General features: G+C 38.3%; 1 protein-coding gene and 1 long non-coding RNA gene across 5 annotated transcripts in view; one reads left to right on the top strand and one right to left on the bottom strand.

Moving 5' to 3' along the window:
- Nucleotides 1–17,835, top strand: part of LOC116707687 (uncharacterized) — a 24,838-nt gene extending 7,003 nt beyond the window's left edge. The window contains exons 2-3 of one of the 2 annotated variants that reach the window (XR_004336552.1): nt 16,988–17,100; nt 17,188–17,683. This is a non-coding gene — a long non-coding RNA (uncharacterized LOC116707687). Of the gene's footprint in view, nt 1–15,296; nt 17,101–17,187 lie in introns of those variants that run through there. The other variant, XR_004336551.1, reaches the window with a different exon arrangement.
- LOC116707685 (F-box only protein 36-like) overlaps nt 1–22,243 on the bottom strand; it is a 26,663-nt gene extending 4,420 nt beyond the window's left edge. Inside the window, exons 1-6 of one of the 3 annotated variants that reach the window (XM_032545129.1) lie at nt 22,137–22,243; nt 21,885–21,993; nt 20,203–20,375; nt 19,193–20,049; nt 18,419–18,712; nt 18,247–18,339 (exon numbers count right to left, since the gene is read on the bottom strand). In XM_032545129.1, coding sequence (XP_032401020.1) covers nt 19,846–20,049; nt 20,203–20,375; nt 21,885–21,993; nt 22,137–22,232 — 582 coding nt within the window. In that variant the 5' untranslated portion in view covers nt 22,233–22,243 and the 3' untranslated portion in view covers nt 18,247–18,339; nt 18,419–18,712; nt 19,193–19,845. Of the gene's footprint in view, nt 1–2,446; nt 4,551–18,246; nt 18,340–18,418; nt 18,713–19,192; nt 20,050–20,202; nt 20,376–21,884; nt 21,994–22,136 lie in introns of those variants that run through there. The other 2 variants (XM_032545127.1, XM_032545128.1) reach the window with 2 other exon arrangements.

The following is a 22,243-nucleotide window of genomic DNA, read 5'->3' as shown; positions in this document are numbered from 1 at the left end:
CATTCTGACACGGAGTGCCAGTTTTTATCAACAGTTGCTGAATTTAAACCTGGTGACCTCCAAACCATTTTATGCATAAAGAATGCAGCTTGCCTCCAAGTTTGCCTGACTTGAATTCAGTCTTTAGGATTTTAAAGAAGGCATGTTATTATAGAACACACTTAAGAGTAAAATGATTCATCTTACTCTTACCTGTTTGAGTAAAAGTATAGCCAATGACATAAGGTGTAGCTAGTGATACATGTTCTCTGAACCATTTTTCAGTCACAACTAAGATTGATGATAACTGAATGAAGGATCTATATTATGTTTCTGGATATGTGAGTTTTCGTTTAATTTCAACCACCTTAATTGATCAACTAAACCACTTTAGAGTGCTACAGATCTGGAGGAGAATAATTTTTTACATAAAGTTATTTATTCAATAATGCTTAAAGATTATTAAGTAAATGTGGGGAAATAAAGACTACTGTACCCAAATTGAGACAATAAAATGTAGAGCTGGGCATCACATCTAATTGCAATTATCATCAATAATTTCTAATATTGATGATAATTTCAATTATTGCAATGATGCAATATTTTGCATCATTTTATATTTCCACATAGTGCCACGCATGCATATTCTGCATGTCAATAATATCTTTTATGCTTGTGCTCTGCATCGACTTGGAAATCTCACAGTGAATTCATTCTTGTTGACTGCCATTCAAAAATTCCTGTCTTATGATAGTATCGCAATATTTTTGTTTATAATTGATGTTCTCTCAGTAAAAAGTATGTTTCAGTAGGGATTTCTTTTTAACTTTTTTTTTTTTGAAGTAGATACTTATGTGATGATGAGTCATATTGTCCTATCTTCACAGTTGATGGCTTCCTTTCACATGCCTCGAAAATAATCGCTGCTAGTATTTCATTCTGCTAAACAATCATTTAATAGTTGATGATAGAAATCATAGCTAACAGTATGATAAAATGAAGCACATTTTGCATGTTTTAGATTCGGAGACTTTCTTTGCTTCATCCTGTTGGTGTGCATTAGGACAGAATAAAAACTGAAAAGAAAATGCTGTGATGACAAACTAAATGAGAACAGTTAGATTTATAAATTACATTGAACTGAGCTAACCACACATTCATTTATTCGAATGTATGAGTATTATCTTAACACTGTGAGCCTCTCATGGGGTAGTGCAATCTGAGTCATTTTTGTTTTGCATATCATGCTCTCTGTACATGGTAAGACACACTCCTTTACTTGTAAATGATGAATCATGCATCCACCTGTGTTGCTGCTATTTACAGCTTCACTTAGCGCTTTAATTTCGTCAGAGGCATAATTACAACTGATGTATTAAATATTACTTGAGACTTAATGTGCCAAACAACAACGCATTTCTGTTAAAACTGTTGAAACCTAATGATAAAACATCAAAGTATTATCTCTCTTGATCAACATATTTTGTCTCAAGTTATGCTTATTATCTCTAGTTTTATAAATTGTAAATAACATTCACGCTGATGTCTTTAACACTGTCATGTTTTGCTAATTGTTTTTAAACGCAGAACACTGTTTCCTCTAAGGAGGATGCTGGTAATTATCAGAGAGGTTTCTTTAATTCTAATGTTGTGATGTGTACCAAATACAATATGGCCGCCAGTGTCTGTAAAGCCTTTCAGACGACTGAAAACACAACTAACCTCCTGCCTGCTATCGCAGACGGGCCTCCGTTGTCATGGAAACATGCTATGGCGCAGCACTTATTGGAATTCAGCCGGACGGCAATCGACTGTAACTGCCATCAGAGGTTTCAGTTTACCTCTTGTTAAAAAAAAACAAAACACTGTGCCCTCTTTGGGAACCCTGCTGCAAGCAGAAATGCACAAAGCAATGGAGGTTTGCCTTTGTCTCCAGCTGGCTATACTTTGTCTTTTGCTTGCCGAGGTCTGAGAGTCTTTGTGTCTGCAGCACAAAATGGACTTTCAGATATTTCAGCGTTATCTGATGGAGAAGTATGTTCCGAACATATAGAAGTGTTCATCTTTTTGCGCTATTTGTGGATCAACATCGCCCTCTCCCTCCAGGAAGCTTCTTCAATCCACCACATTCATTTTTTACAGTTTGCATCAGTTGTTGTGGTTTGTTGCAGCCACATGCTGAGCGGAATTTCTTAACTTGTTATCACTGCTGTTTTTGAATTTGCCACACCCCGACTTAGTTTACCTTCAAAGACATAATTTGCTTTTATATTTTTTTTCTGAAAAATAGAAATCCCCTGAGGTCAAACCACAAACTGAGAAATGACAAAGCAAGATACAGAAAGTATTATAAAATGAAAAATAAACTGTCGAGGCAAAAAAACCCTCTTCAGCTCTGCAAGGCATACTTCCGCACACATACACACACAAGCAGGTTAGATTTTGATGGTAAGCATGCAAAACGTACCTTAGTGAATCAGAGAAAATGATGCACAACGAACAGGAAACAATACTGCTCAGTATCCCTTTCTCTACGGCCTGGCATACACACAGTGATACACGAAAAACAGTTTCATAAGAGATAGGCGAAAGTACTTTTTCCCCTATGATGGTCGCTGAACAGTGGTGGTGTCTGAAGCCGAGCTTTTTCTGACGTCTTTCTTCCTCTCCCTCCCTCTCATCAGTGTGCAGATGACTTCAGCTCCAGCATCTATCGCTTCTATCCATGCAGCCCGGGTCCTGGGCTAGAGCTGCCCTACCCTCCTATGTCCTACAGCACTACAGCGAATGGAATAACTCACAATTTCTTTTTTTTTTTTTTTTGCAGAATGTAGCTAAATCGGAGCATAGGTCTGTCCCATGTACTAGCTGGGCAACTGACGCTTTCGTTCTGGAGCCACTAAGCAGGAAGCGGCAACTTTTATTTAGCATTGCAGAGAGCTGTAGGGAGAGCGGAGAAATGCAGGGCTCTGCATCACACATCAGCTCTGTTCTTCATCCCACAGCCAGAAAACACGCTAAGCTGCATTACTGTGAGCGCTCATAGCGAGTGGTCCTGAGCCGAATAACGGATGCCGTATTAAATCTCCCCAGCACCGTAAACTAGATCCAAGTGGAGCCTGATGCGTGCTTTTACAGGACAATGCCTTGCATGAAATATAAATCATCATGAGCCCTCTAATATGCACCTTAAATGCATAACAGCACACCATCTGCTGGTGTACACAGTCTCTGTCTGTGCAGCAGCATATCACACCGCTGCCTTTCGCCCATGCTTTGACAGTCACTGTGGTTAGAATAGATAAAGCTGAAGCAAAGAGGAGATGACACACACTGCCGCCCTGTTGTGCAAAGCAGCAATCACAGTCCAGATGTTTAGCTATGCTTTTTCTGGCTGAGATAAAAGCAAACCTTGCTCTCTGCAGCGACCTGGGGTATACCTATATAGAGGCTGCTGATTGATGCGAAAGCAGCAGATGCGTCAGCACTGCAGACGAGGGGGGAGGGGAGGAAGCCAAACACACGACGTGGCTCGGTAGCCTCTCCACTAGCCTCTAAAGACAGAAGCAACTGCTTAGGCCCTCCCATCCTGATTAGCACTTACATTTAACCAGACAAGGTGCAGTATCTGTAAGAATTAGCTTACTTGTTGCATCTAAATGCAAAGAAGACACATCTCACTTTATGTGTATGTTCTTTTTTAAATATGATAAACTATTGATCAGTTGTTTTTCCATTTTTATTATTTGTATCGTAGCAAATATGAATGCAAAGCTATAAACTATTTTTGATGCTGGTAGAAAATTATGCAAAACTGACTTTCTTCCAAAGTCAGTCTCTTCTAGGTTTGGAGACCTATTTAAGAAAGTAGTACGGATCCTTTAAAGACATTTGTTAAGTGCAACAAATAAATATAAACTTAGTGTATGTTACTGATTTTGTTCAGAGATAAATAGACACAAGTAAGGAAACTGATTTGTAGTTTTTAAAATGTCTGAAATCTGTAGCTTGTGTTTGTATTCAGATCAGTCAGTATTTTGTAGCGCTTCCTGTCACTGCTGTTACAGCTTCTGGTCTTTGGGGATATGTCTCCATCAGGTTTGTGAATCTGGAAACTGAAACTTTTGGCTATTTTTTTTTTTTATTATAATTTCTAAAAGCTGCCCCTCAAATTGAATGAAGAGTATCTGTGAACACAGTCTTTTTTATTCTCGTCATAGATTCTAAATTGTACTTGAGTCTGAAATTTGACAGGGACATACAAACCAATGAATGTGCTTTCTGAACTATTCTGTTGTTGCTCTAACTCTGTTTTAGGGTATTTGTCCTATTAGAAGGTGGACCTTTACAGCCTTTGACAGGTTTTCTTATAGGCTAGTTCTGTATTTAGCTCCATCCATCTTCCCATCAACTCTGACCAACTTCACTATTCCTGCATAAACAATATATTGTCACAGCATGATATGATAACCACCATAAATTTCAAGAATTCAAGGATTTTATTGTCATACCAGCTCTCATATTTTGTCTGTAGTATGAAATTAAGACTTAGATCTCAGTTTAAGAAGCCTAATAAATGAATATAAGTAATAGATAAGTATATAAATATATAATTAGTAAATATATAAAGTATAAATAATAGTATGTAAATATATATTTTTAAAAAGTTAAAAAGTGAGTATCAAGAGTGGCTATAGTTCAGCGGCCTGACAGCTGGTAGAAACTGTTTTTGAGCCTGGAGGTTTTGCACTGAATGCTTCTCAGCTGCTTGCCTGAGGTGAGTGGCTGGAACAGTCTGTGTGCAGGATGGGTGAAGTCCTTCATGATACGGACCACCCTCCCCTTTCATCATGATGTATAGAGGTCCGAGGTGGATGGACAACTGCTCCCCACAGTCCTCTGTGCAGCTTTAACCACTCTCTGCAGAGCCATTTCTTTGTTTCAAAAGGAAGCAAATTCGGGTACCCCAAGATTCAATCCTGGGACTTATTTAACATCTATATTCTCCCACTAGCTCAGGTTATAACAGGAAATAAGATTAGCTACCATAACTAGGCAGATGATACACAGCTCTACATTACGATGTCAATAGGTGACTCTGAACCCATCCAAGCACTGAACAGATGCTTAAAACAGATAAACATGTGGATGTGCCAAAACTTTCTCTAGCTGGACAGAAACAAAACTGAAGTCATTATCTTTGGACCTAAAGAGGAACAATCTAGAGTCAACGCACAGCTTCTGTTATTACAACTAAAAACCAGCGATCAAGCCCAAAACCTGGGAGTAGTGATGGACTCTGACCTGAAGCTTCAGAGCCACATAAGGACAGTTACAAAGTCGGCCTTCTATCACCTGAAGAATATTGCCAGGATTAGAAGACTAATGTCCGACTCCCAGCAAGTTCTAGAGAAACTCATCCGTGCGTTTATCTTTAGTCGCACTAATTACTGCAACAATGTCTTTACAGGTCTGCCTAAAAAAACAGACACCTGCAGCTGATCCAGAACCCTGCTACTTGAGGTCTCACTAAAACCAGCATGATAGAGTACATCACCCCAGTACTAAAGTCCCTACACTGACTCCCCGTAGCTCAGAGTAGACTTTAAAATACTGTTGTTAGTTTATAAATCACTGAACGGTTTAGCACCACAATAAATTAAAGATCTGCTGTTGCTGTATCAACCTTCCAGACCCCTCAGGTCTTCTGGTTCTGGTCTGCTCTGCATCCCCAGAGTCAGAACCAAACATAGAGAAGCAGCATTCAGCTTCTATGTACCACAAATGTGGAATAAACTTCTAGATATTAACGTTTATACCAGACAGCAAAAATTAGAACAGGAAAACTAAAATATCTGAACAAAATCTAAACAAACTAAAATATAAAATTGTGTTAATGATTCTAAGGCTGAAAGATCCAAAGAAATCTTCTGGAAAAAAAATAAATAAATGTAACATTTACTGAATTGCTCTATATTCAAAAACACAAAGTGCTCTTTGACATTTGTGTTTTCTGTTTTGTCTGTTAAGCCAAATGTCATTTTCCCCAAAGCTGCTTTGTGAGAACAAAAAGATAAGAACTTCTCACAGGTCAGGATAAGATAACTCTGTTCACTACAGGTCAAACTAACCTGTGTGCTGCTGCCACTAAGGGTTGCCAAGAGGTAAATCATTGATAAAAGCAGCACATGTATAAAAACACATAGGAATAACACATTTCTTTTTTTTGAACAAAGACTTTATTTTATCAGATCAATATTCAAAATCAATGATTAATACAATAAGTCAGAAACAACAATTTCCAATACAACCAGACAAACAGTTGAACAACAACAACCAAACAAGTCGGCGAGCTGAAATCCAGGATTTTTTACATGGGGGATGAAATAAAGGAAAAATCTTTCTCGAGTGACTTTTGTCTTTATTATAACGGAGATATGTGTTAAATCTACATATAAAATATGTGCCTGTGTGTTTACATTTATCTTACTCACTACAATATTAATTGGAAATATGTCTTCAAAGGGTTCCATCTTTTCTTAAATAAGTCAGTGGACAAATTTAATTTTGCTGTTATTTTCTCCATCGTATAAACGTTCACTAGTTTCTCTTTCCATTGATTTACAGTAGGGGGTAAAAGTTTATACCAACATACTGTTATCATTTTTTTGGCTACGAGAACAAGGATTCCAAACAAGTACTGTTCTTCTTTACTTAAATTACTTGGGGGAATTCCCAGAACAAAGATCCGGGGGTTCCAATCAATATAAGTCTGCAAAATATTTGAAATTTCCTCTCTAATTCCCTCCCAAAATTTCTTAATCTTTGGGCAATCCCAAAAGACATGAGTGTGATCTCCAACTAGTCCGCACTGTCTCCAGCACAAATTTGATTTAGCTTGATCAAATTTGGAAATAATATATGGAGTTTTGAAATATCTAACGATTATTTTCCAATAAAATTCTTTCCATGTTGGACTGTTAGTCAGTTTATGTCCAGTTACACACACTTGCTCCCACTCTTCATCTTCAATCACAACATTCATTTCTAGTTCCCATCTTTCTTTTATCCCAGGAGATCCCGTCGACAGACATGATTGTAAGCATTTGTATAAATTCGACACAGTATTATTAGATTTTTTTTCTTTGGTGATCTTTATAAAGAATAATTCTAAATCAGTAGGTCGTGACTTAAGAAGGGACCATTCGGTGTGGGACATCAGGTAACTTCGCAACTGTAAATATCTATAAAAATCAGATGTGCTCAATCCATACTTCTCCTTAATCTGGCTAAAAGATTTCAGAATCTCCCCTTCAAACAAGTCATCAATAAAAATTAAGTTCTTGCTTTGCCAGGTTCGAAATCCTGGATCTTGTCGCCCTGATTTAAAGTCTATTATATCCAAAATTTTTGTAGCTCTGGATATAGATTGAGGAGCTTTCATATTTTTTCTAATCATGTTTAAAGTCTTTTGAGTGCTTTTCATCCATAAATTTGTAATTTTGTACTTATGCCAGATTTCAGTCGAGCAGAATACAAGGGCCTGTAAAGAAAATTTAGGGCTTGCGCTCTGTTCCAATGTCAGCCACGTTGTTTCTTTATTCTGTGTTAGCCAGCCTACACTTGCATGTAGTTGTGCTGCCCAGTAATATAATTTTAAGTTTGGTACATTAAGACCTCCATAAGGTTTACCACTGGTCAATTGAGTAAGTTTTATTCTGGCCTTTCTCTTCTGCCAAATAAATGTAGAAATCATTTTTTGCATTTTATTTAATTTTGTCGTTGGAATCCAAATAGGAAGGGCCATAAACAAATACAACAATCTAGGGAGAATATTCATTCTGATTGATTCAATCCTTCCAAAAAAGGAAAGCGGTAAAATATCCCATCTATCTAAGTCTTTTTGAATTTGGTCCAATAGCTTCCCAAAATTTGCCTTATATAATTTGGAAACATCCGTGGTAATATTGATTCCCAAATATCGAAATCCGTCAGGTGACCAGTTGAAATTCACTGATTTGGATAGTTCTGCGGGCCAGGAGCCTCTTAGCATCATGGCCTCTGACTTTGATTCATTAACTTTATATCCTGAGACCACACCAAAGTCCTTCAAACATTTTAAAATATTTGGTATAGAAGTTATTGGGTCTCTTATATACAGAATGACGTCATCAGCATACAGTGATAGTTTGTGAGTCCTGATTTTATCTGATATGCCTAGAATTGATGAGTCTGTTCTTATTAATTCTGCTAGTGGTTCTATACTGATAGCAAACAGGATCGGTGAAAGGCAGCAACCCTGACGAGTTCCTCTTTTTAAGGGGAAACTTTCTGACATATAACCATTGGCGCGTACTCTAGAGGTTGGACTGGAGTACAGCACCCCAAACCAACTGATAAAGTTTTCATTAAAGCCCATCTTCAATAGAACCTGCTTCAGGAACAACCAATCCACCCGATCAAATGCCTTCTCGGCGTCTAGGCCGAGAAGCATGGATGTGTGAGGGCTTTGTTGACCAATTGAAATTATATTTAGGGTACGTCTGATATTATTTATTCCGAGTCTATTGGGTATAAAGCCTGTCTGATCAGGATTGATAAGTTTATTAATAATCTTTTGTAGTCTTTTGGCCAAGATGGCACTTAAAATCTTAACGTCATTACAGAGCAGACTTATTGGTCTGTACGAGGCGCATTGTGTGGGGTCTTTACCTTCTTTGTATATGACCGAGATAATTGCTTCTGCCCATGTTTTAGGTGGATCTTTGGAACCTAGAGCATAATTAAACACTCTGTATAAGAGTGGGATAAGCTCAGCCTGAAAGCATTTATAGAATTCTCCTGGAAATCCGTCCGCTCCAGGTGATTTATTATTTTTAAGCTTTCCTATAACAGATTTTATCTCTTCTTCGGTAATTGTCCCCACTAATGATTTAGCCTCCTCCTCGTCAAGTTTATTAAGATTAATTCGTTGCAAAAATTGCCTAATTTTATTTAATTTGTTAGGATTAGTCTCCGAATTATATAGTTGTCTATAGTATTTTGAAAATGCATTTGCGATTTCTTTGGGATGAGATACTAGTTTTTTGGATACTGGGCACGTAATTTTTTGAACGGTTCGACTTGCCTGCGATTTTCTTAGTTGAAATGCTAATAGTCTACTTGCTTTATTTCCCTGCTCATAGTATTTTTGGTTTGTGAAACGTAAAGCGCCCTCTGCTTTATAAGTTAGTAACTCATTCAAATCTTGTCTACATTTTCTAAGTTTCTGTAATACATTATCTTCATTTGTTCTTTTATGTTTAATCTCAAGTTTCTTAATCTGTTCTTGTAAGTTTTCTTGTTTTTTCTCACGTTCCTTTTTAACTTTTGAAGAGAATGAAATAATTTTACCCCTCAAGTATGCTTTGGCTGTGTCCCATAGAGTAGATGGTGAAATCTCGTCCTTATCATTAATATCTAAAAAAAACTTTAATTCGTCTTTTATATATCGGATTGTCTCCGGATTATTTAAAAGTGATACATTCAATCTCCATAACTTAAAAGGTTTCTCCAGGTCGACATTTAAAGACATTATCACAGGTCCATGATCTGAGATAGTTTGAGGTTCAATATGACAGTCCACCACTCTGTGAGTTGCTTGTTTGGGAACGCAAAAGAAGTCTATTCTGGAATGGCTTCTATGAACTTTTGAGAAGTGAGTATAATCTCTGATCTTTGGATGTTTTGCACGCCATATATCAACCAGCCCCAACTCCTCCAATAGGCTCTTCAACGCTTTTGTTTTTGATAATTGATATTTTTGTTCTAATGGAAATTTGTCCATGTAATGATTCAAGACACAATTAAAGTCTCCACCTAAAATAATCGTTCCTTTTGAATGACCCGCTAAAATTTGGGCTAGCTCTTTAAAAAAACCTGGATTATCCTCATTTGGGGCGTAAATATTCATAATTGTAAGAGTGGTTCCTCCAACTGAACCAACAACCATTATCCAGCGGCCTTCTTTATCTTTGAGTACGTTTTCTGCTACAAAGCATAAAGAATTATGAAACAGTATTGCTACTCCTCTTTTTTTGTAGTTTCCATAGGATGCGCTAAATATCTGTCCCACCCAGTCTCTCTTTAATTTAGCATGTTCTATCTCATTTAAATGAGTTTCTTGTAAAAGCCCAATTGTACAATTCAACCTTTTTAATTGCGTTAGAATTTTTTTCTTTTTTATAACGTGATTTACTCCATTAATATTGTAAGTAACAATTTTCAAAGTCGTCATATTTATATGAAAACAAAAAAAAAGTTACATCCCTCCAGTAATATATTGATCCCTATGCAAATATCTCTAACATTCAAAATCAGCTCGCCGAAAAACAATGAACAGAATGAACAAGTAGTCAGATCTTCATCTTCACAGAACTTCCAAGTATTCCATGTGCTGCTCTTTTGGAAAACATAGGCAGCACACTCCTGATGTAAAATGGACAGGGATAATGGTCTCCCTGGGCGGAGTACACCTTGTGTGTAAGCAGTAGACCACATAGTTTCCTATTCTACTGCACTAAATGCCCAATAAAAAAAAAGAAAAAAAAAGGGAAAAAAGTAAAACACTCACTGCGAATACGCCAACCGATAGTCCATAAGTATTAATGTAATATTATACCTGCATGTCCTTATTTATACTTTTAACAAGATCCACCTTTGAGTAAAATGTCGGCTAAATCAGGATAGAATCAGGTAAAACAGTACCGTCTCAACCCTGCTTGTGCTGATCCACCGAGTTTAGTATGGCCCTGATGTCCATGTTATCCAGACCTGGATCGGCCCTTCCACGTCTCCCCTGGGTCTGCCAATTGTTGTTTAGCAAATCTCTCTCCAGGACGTCCCGCTCATCCACCTCCACCGGGATCCCGAGTTCCTTCAGAGTGGATTGGGCCTCCAAAAGAGAGGGGAAGGTCTTGACACCCTTATCCAAAAACAGTCTAAGTTGAGCCGGGTATGGTGACTGTGCCTTTATGTTGCGTTCCTTCAGCTTTTTAATGACTTCACGCACTTGTTTTCTTTTTCTCTGTACCTCCGTGGAGTAATCTTGGTCAAAGAAAATTTTGTTTCCCCGAAACTCCACGTCCCGCTGCTTCCATGCACACTGTAGTACCAGCTGCTTAACACTGGAATCCAGAAAGCGAACAATTATGGATCTCGGTGGAGATGTCGGCTTCGGCTTCGGAACTGTAGCTCTATGGGCTCTTTCAATGCAAATGTCCGTGCCTTCAGGCAGCTTCAGCGCAGATTTAAAAAAATCTTTAATAAACGGGATCATCTCTTTTCCTTCTGAATCTTCCTTTATCCCATACACTCTTATATTGTTCCTGCGCATCCTATTCTCTATATCATCCAATTTTGCAGCTACTTTGGCGTCTTTTTTGAGTAAGTAAGCTAGCACCCTTTCCTGCTGTAGGCCACGATCTTCTGCGTTACTCACTCTCTCTTCCGCTGTGTTCAGTCTCTCTTCCAGTGAATCGATTCTCTTTTTTATTTCTGCAATCGATGCCTCCATCCGGGATTGGGATTCTAAAATGTCTCGTTGCGCCGTTCCAGATTCTTCTCGAAATTTGCGGAGCTCTGTTAGCATTAGCAAGTCGGTCCCTGTTTCATTCTGAGTTAAGCTAGCATCAAGTGTTAGCTGTTTCTGTGTCGTCTTCGCATCATCATTTTTCCCCATCTTCTGTTCTCTTCTTGTAGACTTTTGTGACGAGGTCATTGTAGTAGCGTCTTCTGGAAGTGTAGGTGGAATTAAATTTTAATAACAGGTAAATTAAAAGATATTTCGGTCAGTGCGTCGTCTGCAAGCGTCTCTACTCAGGCATGCCGGAAGCGGAAGTCTCGGAATAACACATTTCTAACATAGATGTGATTTACTTTCCCTTCACAGTCATGTTCTACTTTGTCTTGGTCTGCCATTTGAAATGTTTTCTGATGTGTGCCATTTTGTGATATCAGACTTATGTAGTGCTTCATTAGGATACTCAAAGACACTTTTAAGTGAAATCAGTCATTCCCATTATTGCACTCTCGTCTGACAGAGGCAAGGCTGCTATATCGCGACATTGGCCCTTCTGTCTACCACCAGCTGGCAAGATGGGTGAAGGGTCTTGCCCAAGAACACAAAGACATATACGGGTAGGACAGGGACTTGGACCAGTGACCCACTGATTACAGGACGAATTCTGACCTATGTCACCACCATTGCCACCACTTTCCTCCATAAGTTAAGTAAATTACGTCAAACTACAAAATATTTCACCTGTGGACTTTTTCAGCCATTGTGCCATGATATTTGTCTTTTAGCGAACATTTCTGTTTGCTGTTGACGGCTTTAGGAAGAATCACTCTGTACACATGCAAGATCTACACTGTAAAAAAACGCCGTAAATTTACGGTAAAAGATGGTGAAATACCAACAGTTACTGACTGTAATATCCAAAGCATTATATTACCATAGAAATACATAGAATTACAATAACTCAATAAACATATATTTCAAGTAATTTTGACGGTCACGAAATGTAGAAAACAGAAATATATTGTAAAAATATAAGTAATTGTAAAATTCATAGAAAAATATTGTAATATTGCCAGCAGTTAATTACTAACTTCGCTGATATTTATATCTACAATATAAAACCATAAATCAGACTTTAAAAGTAATTTTTACAAAGAATAGAATGCTGGTGGAATATTTTGGGGTTTTTTTTAATAATGCCTTTTATACACCAAACTGAAATCTCAAAGGTAGACCAAGGATCGAGCTGGCGATCCACCGATTGCAAGGCTAACTCCTACAGCTGACGCCACCATCATTTCTGAGAGGCTTCTATGAAATGATATATTTGGGATTATTTAATTTTATGCCAACTATAGATTTGCCATACATTAACCCTCTGACGTGTGAGTGACTGACTATAGAGTCTTCCGTGAGTGGGTCTTTTTTGACCTGGGTTACAATCAGTGTGTTTTTATGCTATTTTTGTCATTTTGATTCAAAATAATGTTTTGTATAATACTTTCTACTGTGTTTTATTTCACACAAGAATTATTTCATGTTTGAAATATTTACATTTTTCACTTTTTAAAACGGTTTTAGAACAATTTGTAGAACATTTGTGACAATTTGTAGAACATTTTTAAAACAAAATGACAACAACAGCAATTTTACAACAGCATTGATGAAATGTCAATAATGGACAATGTCGACATCCATTATGTGTGTGTGTGGGTGTGTGTTTGGGCATGGGGGGGCGGTGCGAAAGAGCACATTTCTTGAAACTAGCTACCTAACCAAGCTAGCTAACATTACTGTCTGTATTCTACACTGCCTGGCCAAAAAAAAAGTCGCCACCAAAAAATGGTCACACTCTCTAATATTTTGTTGGACCGCCTTTAGCTTTGATTACAGCCCGCATTCGCTGTGGCATTGTTTCAATAAGCTTCTGCAGTGTCACAAGATTTATTTCCATCCAGTGTTGCATTAATCTTTCACCAAGATCTTGTATTGATGATGGGAGAGTCTGACCACTGCACAAAGCCTTCTCCAGCACATCCCAAAGATTCTCAATGGGGTTAAGGTCTGGACTCTGTGGTGGCCAATCCATGTGTGAAAAAGATGTCTCATGCTCCCTGAACCACTCTTTCACAATGTGAGCCCGATGAATCCTGGCATTGTCATCTTGGAATATGCCCGTTCCATTTGGGAAGACAAAATCCATTGATGGAATAATCTGGTCATTCAGTATATTCAGGTAGTCAGCTGACCTCATTCTTTGGGCACACAATGTTGCTGAACCTAGACCTGACCAACTGCAGCAACCCCAGATCATAGCACTGCCCCCACAGGCTTGTACAGTAGGCACTAGGCATGATGGGTGCATCACTTCACCTGCCTCTCTTCTTACCCTGATGCGCCCATCACTCTGGAACAGGGTAAATCTGGACTCATCAGACCACATGACCCTCTTCCATTCCTCCAGAGTCCAATCTTTATGCTCCCTAGCAAACTGAAGCCTGTTTTTCTGGTTAGCCTTACTGATTAGAGGTTTTCTTACGGCTACACAGCTGTTCAATCCCAACCCTTTGAGTTCCCTTCGCATTGTGCGTGTGGAAATGCTTTTGCGTTCACAATTAAACATACTCCTGAGTTCTGCTGTTGTTTTTCTTCGATTTGATTTGACCAAACGTTTAAGTAATCGCCGATCACGATCATTCAGGATTTTTTTCCGACCACATTTCTTCCTGGAAGACGATGGTTCCCCACCATCCTTCCAGTTTTTAATGATGCGTTGGACAGTTCTTAACCCAATTCTAGTAGTTTCTGCAATCTCCTTAGATGTTTTCTCTGCTTGATGCATGCCAATGATTTGACCCTTCTTAAACAGACTAACGTCTTTTCCACGACCACAGGATGTGTCTTTTGCCATGGTTGTTTAAGAAATGAGGAGTTACTCATTGCATCAGCTGGGGTTAAATAACTTGTTGCCAGCTGAAAGATAATCGCCTATGCAGTACTTATCCAATAGGAGGCTTGTACCTATTTGCTTAGTTAAATCCAGGTGGCGACTTTTTTTTTGCCAGGCAGTGTATTATGCTACGTGTATCACTCATTTGAGTGTATGTATGTGTGTGTATTTATTTATCCATCCATCCTCCCATCCATCCATCCATCCATCCATCCATCCATCTTTTTACGCTTATCCGGGGTCGGGTCGCGGGGTCAGCAGCCTAAGTAGGGAGGCCCAGACTTTGCTCTCCCCAGCCACTTGTTCCAGCTCCTCTGGGTGAATCCCAAGGTGTTTCCAGGCCACCTGGGAAACATAGTCCCTCCAGCGTGTCCTGGGTCTTCCCCTGGGTCTCCTCCCTGTGGGTCGTGCCCGGAACATCTCACCAGAGAGACGTCTTGGAGGCATCCTAACCAGATGCCCGAGCCACCTCAACTGGCTCCTCTCGACCTGAAGGAGCAGCTGCTCTACTCTGAGTCCCTCCTGGATATCTGAGCTTCTCACCCTATCTCTGAGGGAGAGCCCAGAGGACATGACCCAAAGCTCATGACCATAGATGAGGGTAGGAACGTAGATCGACCGGTAAATCGAGAGCTTCACTTTTTGACTCAGTTCTCTCTTCATCATGACAGACCGGTACATTGCCCGCTTCACTGCAGACGCTGCACCAATCCGCCTGTCGATCTCCCGCTCCATTTTTCCCTCATTGGTGAACAAGATCCTGAGATACTTGAACTCCTCCACTTGGGGCAGGACAATCCGGAGAAGGCACTCTATTCTTTTCCAGCTCACTTATTTATGCATTTATTTATATAGCTATGAATTTTTATTTTATTTATTGAGATGATAAAAGAAAGAACCTTGAACACATAGATCAACAGGTTTTGCACGTCATTCAATACACACTCTCCCTTGGTTTTCTTATCCAGGGTGTAAGACACACACAGAGACACACCCCGACACGCACACACAAATAATACACACATATTGTATAGACAGTCCCACTCACGGAAGAATGGGGTAGTCCCAGTGCACTAGCTAAAGCTGCTAACTAGCAGGTGCTAGCTCATGATGCTGAGAGCCCTGTTGGCCTGGTCCTTATCAGGATCCGGCTACTGTCTTTGAAATCAAGTTTCTGCCATTTTTACGCGTTCAGGAGAAAAAGTAGAAGGACAACACATTTCTCCATCACAGGTGAGCTCCTTTCACAGTTTTAACTGAAGTTGGCTAACTTTAACCAACTGATAAAGAAATGTGTCCCTGTAATTTCTGAGCCACGCTGTTTATTTACATGCACTGCAGCTCGACATTTTTGCTATATGGAATATTTAATGCTAATTTTCCCAGACGCAACACTTCCATTAATGTTTCTGTAGGAACGACTGTATAGATATATTTATTTCAGGTCTACTTTATACTGCGTATGGTTAAAGTTATTGTAAATGGCAGAAGCAACTTTTTCAAGTTTGGTTCAGTAATTTATTTGAATTACTTTGAGTGTGCAATTTTCATGTATGTAAGTTAAAACAGTGAAGAACACTTTAGCTTTTGTTTCAATACTTTGGTAATACTTGGAAGTATAAAGCTTGGCATCAGAGCTAATATTTAATATTTTCCTTTGAATCTTGACTGTCACCCTCAAAATACTTACATTAAAGTCACTGGGTCCATGACAGTTAAAGGGTTTTAAGATAAAATAATATTTTACAGTTTTTCTCAGTTTGCATTTCTCAGAACAGAATTTAAATTCTTAAAACTACTTGTTCAATCTTCAAATTATTGTGTCACTTCTGCACATCAATAAAGGAGTTTCTCATTCTTTTGAGCAAGTTGCAAACGCTTTTGTAGATCATGCAACTTATTATGTGCACTTCTCTGCTTTTGCTCCCATTTTAATTTGCTTTAATCATGTTGATCAAAATGTGTTAAACGTGTCTCTGTTGAATTGTCTCAACTTCCAAAACAGCAAAGGTTCACTGTGTAAGTCTTAACATGCATAAGTCTTGAAGTTGTCATAATGTCAATCATATTTTAATTTATTTATATTAGATATTTTTCTAAATTTGTCTTGAATTGGTAAATTGCTCCCAAGTGAGTCCTGAGTTTCTCTAACAGGTCAATGTATGAACCATTAGCTCAACCAACGATCAACCGATTTTCAGAAACAGATTGAAGGTGCATCTTATGAGTCATCAGTTGATGGCGATATACACACCAAATAAGGGCTGTTCACTTTTTAAATTATCAACCTTTTGTTTTTGAATTTTTGGGGATTTTTTTCTGTTTGACTTTCTGCATTGAGTTTATCTTGTGTCATCTATCCTGAATTACTGGTCAAAAAGTAAAAAATGTAAAGAGAAACATATTTCTCCCAAAAGGAAGGATGAAGATAGAAAATTCCCTGAAACAACAGGTCTTCATCTGAGGTTTTTTTGTTTGTGTTTTTTGTCTGGTTGCAGAGAGGATTAAACCTGTCGACAACAAACAAAGGTTTAAGGACTTCTGAATTTTCAGTCAGAAATGATCACACCGCCTGGTTGAAGTACCAGTCTCCATGTGCAAGTCAACAAAGGTGAAACAAACATTTAAGCAAATGCTGCGTTTATATGATGTTCATGTAGTGCATCATTCTAACTTTTGCTTTGTTTCTGCTTTCCAGCAGAGAGGAAACACCTGATTGACAAGGTATGAGTCTCAAGCTCAACCTGTGACTGGGAAAACCATATCCATGATGCACACCATCCTGAGCAAAGTCTGAACTCAATGACTTGTTGCTCTCAACCTAGAGCGAGAATCCTTTTATCACCATTTATCCTTTTATCACCGGTCACCCCTTATATGGACACATGCTGTTTTTTTTTTCAGATCTTAGTAATACCATGAGGAAACTGGACAGGAAACAGAATTGTTTCTTTTTTTTAACAGAATTTTTAAATAGAAATTGTTTCTTTAAGTGGATTACTTGTAATCTGTATTTTTGTTTAATTTGGACTTATTTTCTTTATAACTTTCCATATTGAAATGCAGACAAAATTACACTTCCTTGTGAGTTGTACTGTAATTTTTATGGTAAAATTCTGGTAACAACAGCTACCGGTAATTTATCATAAAGTTTTTATTTTCAAATTTTTTTACAATAAAATGTCAATATATCATACAGTCCTGCCGTGTTTTTCACTTACATAGACTAATCTTTACGGTATGTGTGTTTTTATAGTAAGTTGCATAGAAAAGTTTAAGTTCTGAACTGCTAAGTCACGGTTGCCAAGATATTATGCCTCATGCAGTATGACCGTATTTACTATGGCAAAACCACATTTTCATTTTCACTTTATTTTACCATATATTGGGAAATACACTAAAATACCGGCAGTTGCAGTTGCCAGATATTTACCGTATATTAGCAAATACGGTAAAATACTGGCAGTTTTGGTTGCCAGAATTTTACCTTATAAAGACGGTAAAGTTTTGGCAACCTCAGCTGCCAGTATTTTACCTTAAATTAGAGCTGTTTTTTTTTTTTGTTTTTTTTTTTTACAGTGTACATCTAAACTGGAAACAAAATGGCAGCTGGGTATTTAAAAAATCAGTTTATACTTTAAATACTTATATGCTCTATATGTTGGATTAAGTTTTGTATTATATAAGAGGAATCTTACCATCGAGCCCTAACATCACAGCCAGGAAATATTTAAAACAACAGGAAAAATATACTGGCCTTTATGCTTCTGTGGCTCAGTGATCCCAGCTGTGGCCTGTGGGAACACTCATCGGCTGGAAGGCAAACACCGCCGCACCAATCTGAGTAGGCCTTATATAAAGCAATCCCAGTTAACAAAGAGGTTTATGCACGGGAGAATTCATCTTGCTGTTGTAATAAGCACCCATACCTGTAGTCGCGTATTAAAAAATGTTTCTGTGTGGAAGGTCTTGCTTTGGGCCCGTCTCTGGCGCAGTGGAAGTCTCTCTGCTGTTTTTTTAGGCGCAGGAGGGTAGAGCGACTACCCGGCCTCCGTTGTTGCCTTGGCCCATCTTAGGCCTTTCCCATCTCCTGTCATAGCTGCTGGCGGTGTGGACTTTGCTTCTGGCAGAGATTTTCCTGGTCCTGCTGTGCAAAGTTGCCTTGTGGAGACAGCTGCCAGTGCTGCGTCACTCCGGCTGCATCACTGACCTACAAAGAGTTTCTGAAAAGGAGGGGTGGTGAAGCGAATGTGTGGAGCAGAAAAAAAAGGAAAAGGGATAAGCAGAAAACAACAAGCCTAGCTCCAACAAACAAATGGATGGGGCTTCCGTTCTCCCTTAGTTTGAGGCCCGGTTGCTGCTCTGGTATTCAGGAAGTGAGTCTAGGAGACAGATCCTTTATTGTTATGTAATGAACTTTTTTTTTCTCCCTGAACAGTCTCAGCTGAGAAGTCTGTGCTAGAGGCTAATAATAGGCCATAATACCTCAGTGAGGCCTGCGTGTGGCCATGTCAAATCATAGAGGGAGAGATAGTGTTTAATGTATCATTAAAAAAAATCTAAATTGTCTGTTTCATTGTTAATAAGATATAGTTCTTGTCTTATTGCCTTTCTTTTAAAACAAAAAATAACAAGTCAAATTACAACTTATTAAATATTCTGTGACACAATACAGCTATTTTAAAACTGGAAAAAGTTCATACCTTCATCTAATGTTACAGTAGCTTTCTTGGGACAGAAGCAGATGCTCATGAAAGGAGATTTGCCCAAAATTTCAAGGCATGATCACTTAGGCCTGGAAATGGTAACCAGAACTACAGCACTTGTTTTGCACACGCCACCCTAGGGTTTGTTTTTCTTGATTCTCCTCCTCCTCCCTACATCATCATCCTGCTTTCACTGCTGTGCTGCTCCCTCTGCTGGCTCATTGAAAGAACACATCACAGTGGAAACACACTGAAGTGGAATGAGGTAGGCGAAGACAACATCTAGTCGTGAGGACCACCACCAGAGGGCACTACAATAATTTGCTCAAATGTAAACAGGAAGTATGTAACCCGACGTTGTCCTCTGATCTGATGTCAGCAGGATTCAAGCATTTAAGATCTTTTGATTATATTTTGCTACCTTGTGTTTTGATCTAATTTAAAATATATATGTTATATTATTTTTTTATGTAGCATAATTTGAGTTGCCTGTAATTTTGCATAATATTAAAACATTTTTTTCAAAAATGCAACTGTTGGCAATATGAAAGTACTAACTTGTTTAAAGAATGCTTTTGCACATTTTTTTTCACTTTGTTCACTGAAAAATAACAACAAAAATCAGTTGTGTTGCTGTTTATTTTTTACTGCTATTCAGTGCCATTGCTGCTGTTGCCATTGTTGTTGAAGTTGAAATGGTTGTTGATGCCATTATTGTTGGTGTCATCACTGTGAAAGAAGGTAAAAAAGGTCATCTTCCATCCCATGGCTTTTCCTAAGTCCTCCATGTCACTGTTGTAATCAGGACAGTCGTTCTTCACAAGCAGTTCCCAAAACTTTTCAGAGTTGCAGAGCTATGGTCCAGTTAGACCCCATGACAGGAAAACGAGGATTGTTAAAATTTTTTAGAAGGTGTGACAGTTAATGTAGAATCATGCAAATGATTAAAAATAAAGCAAATCAAGCAACCTCATTGTTGTAAATTTGATGTTCTGTAAAGGTCTTACCATTCTGAATCTTTTGGAAACCTGTGCCAACACAAATCTTTCTTTTAGCTGTAGGAAGGAGATGATTCTGAGCAGTATCTCATCTGGTATGCGATCAAGATAGTCGTACTTTCCCTGACACAGTGACAGCGAGTAGTCCAGGATCTTCTCACCAAAAATATTGCTAATATCATCTATGGAGGACATGTATTGTGGCAATGGTAATTTCTTGAAAACTCACATAAATATTGTTATTGACAACTTAGCAAACAACTATGCTAAATTATACCACACTTTGTTAATGACTGTCTTTTGTTAAAGGTACAGCTTTGCTTGGTAAATCTCCAGAACAAGTGAAACATCCCACTATTTGAAAGGTATAAATACATGTTTTTGAACCAAGAATGTATTTTAAAAGACAATTAGCCCAGCTTCTTTGCGTACAACACTGATCAGCTGAAAGAAACTGCATTTCTTAAATTACAGATTGATCTAAGACCAGGACTTTAAGAAATCATGCACACCTTTTATAGGTAGTGCTTATATTTCCCAATGATGTCTCTTTTTACTACCAGAAGCCAAGACTACTTATCAACCTTGGCTCCTAAAGGACATCAGAGCTCAGAAATGTTGTCATCTGAACTGATGTTTGTTAGCTTTAGTGAGAAAATGGACTACAGGGTGTCAAAATGTACGTCCCTCCTGAGTACACAAAAAGTTATGCTTCAACACAATCTGGTCCCCCATGACCACTTCCACTGTCCATAACTAAAGTGCCTATTACACTCAAAGACACTTTATAATGAAATCAATCATTCTCAATCACACACATTCAGATGCTGATATTGGCAAGCTACTTGACTGTAGCCACAGTAGTCTGACAGAAGCGAGGCTGCTATACTGGCACCATCTACCCTTCTAACTACCACCAGCAGGCAAGGTGGGTGAAGTACAAGTGTCTTGCCCAAGGAAACAATGACAGAGATGGACAGAGCAACCAACAACCAACTGATTATAGGACAAATTCCTACCTCTCTCGCCATTATTGCCCCACTTATTGGCGATGCTATTATTGTGGTTACATTGTACATTTGTAATTATATCTGCATGTGATTTTCTTTTTCATTTGGTGAATAAATTTACACAAACCAAAGTTTGTTGTTTTCCTGATTTTTGCAAGGGGTGTCAATACACATAGGAATGGCACAGTACATGCTTGAAAACTAAGTATTTTTTTTTATCAAAAAACTATGAGATCAAAGTTGTTTGTGCTGCTTCAAATTTCATAGTGGTTTTAATCTGGGTCTTTGCTGCAGTTGCAGTCGTTGTGTCAACGAGTTTTACACGTTGACACAAAATAAAACCTTCAAAATGGGGTACCAAATTTTTAAGATGCGGTTAGCAAGTTAATATTAATTTTCCGTAATAGTGTTAATAGTCTGGCTTCCCTGAAATAAATTACTAAGAAATTGAAGGTGGATCCAGATTTGTAGAATACTTTTTTTCCTACTGATTTGTGGCTTCATTCTTAATGTAACAGGAATGACAATTTTCCCTGTAAGGAAAGATATATTCCTCAGTCAACTGAATATTTATTTTAAGGGACAACAATTATACCAGACAGAGTTCTGCATAGCAAAGGTGATTCAGTCAAGCTTATACATTAAACATAAAAATAGATTAAGGGCATAAATACATCTTACACTGAAGTTGTTTGTCCAGTAGAAAATCAGAAAAAGTTGACTTCAGCTGTTTTGGAGGACGATACTTATTTTCACGTCGCAAAGAGATGGTCCACATATTCAACATTACCTTAAATTAAACAAATAAACGGACAAACAACGGGAAAATCAACGTAAGAAAATCGTTACCTCAGTAACATCTGAATTCCAGATTTGTAAAAACGTGCGAGAACTCACTCAAGTATGTGCATTTATGCTCAAGACATACCCTACCTCATTTCTGGCAATCACAAAATGGTAAAAATCCTTAGAGGGCGCTGGGCCCTGGCCAGAAATTTCAAACAGCTTCTCCCCAAGCAACGACGCCATTTTGGACGCAG

This window comes from Xiphophorus hellerii, chromosome 18 (assembly GCF_003331165.1).
Source record: "Xiphophorus hellerii strain 12219 chromosome 18, Xiphophorus_hellerii-4.1, whole genome shotgun sequence".
Taxonomy (NCBI): Eukaryota; Metazoa; Chordata; class Actinopteri; order Cyprinodontiformes; family Poeciliidae; genus Xiphophorus; species Xiphophorus hellerii.
The sequence above is the reverse complement of the archived record's forward strand: the minus strand, read 5'-3'. Positions and strand labels throughout refer to the sequence as shown.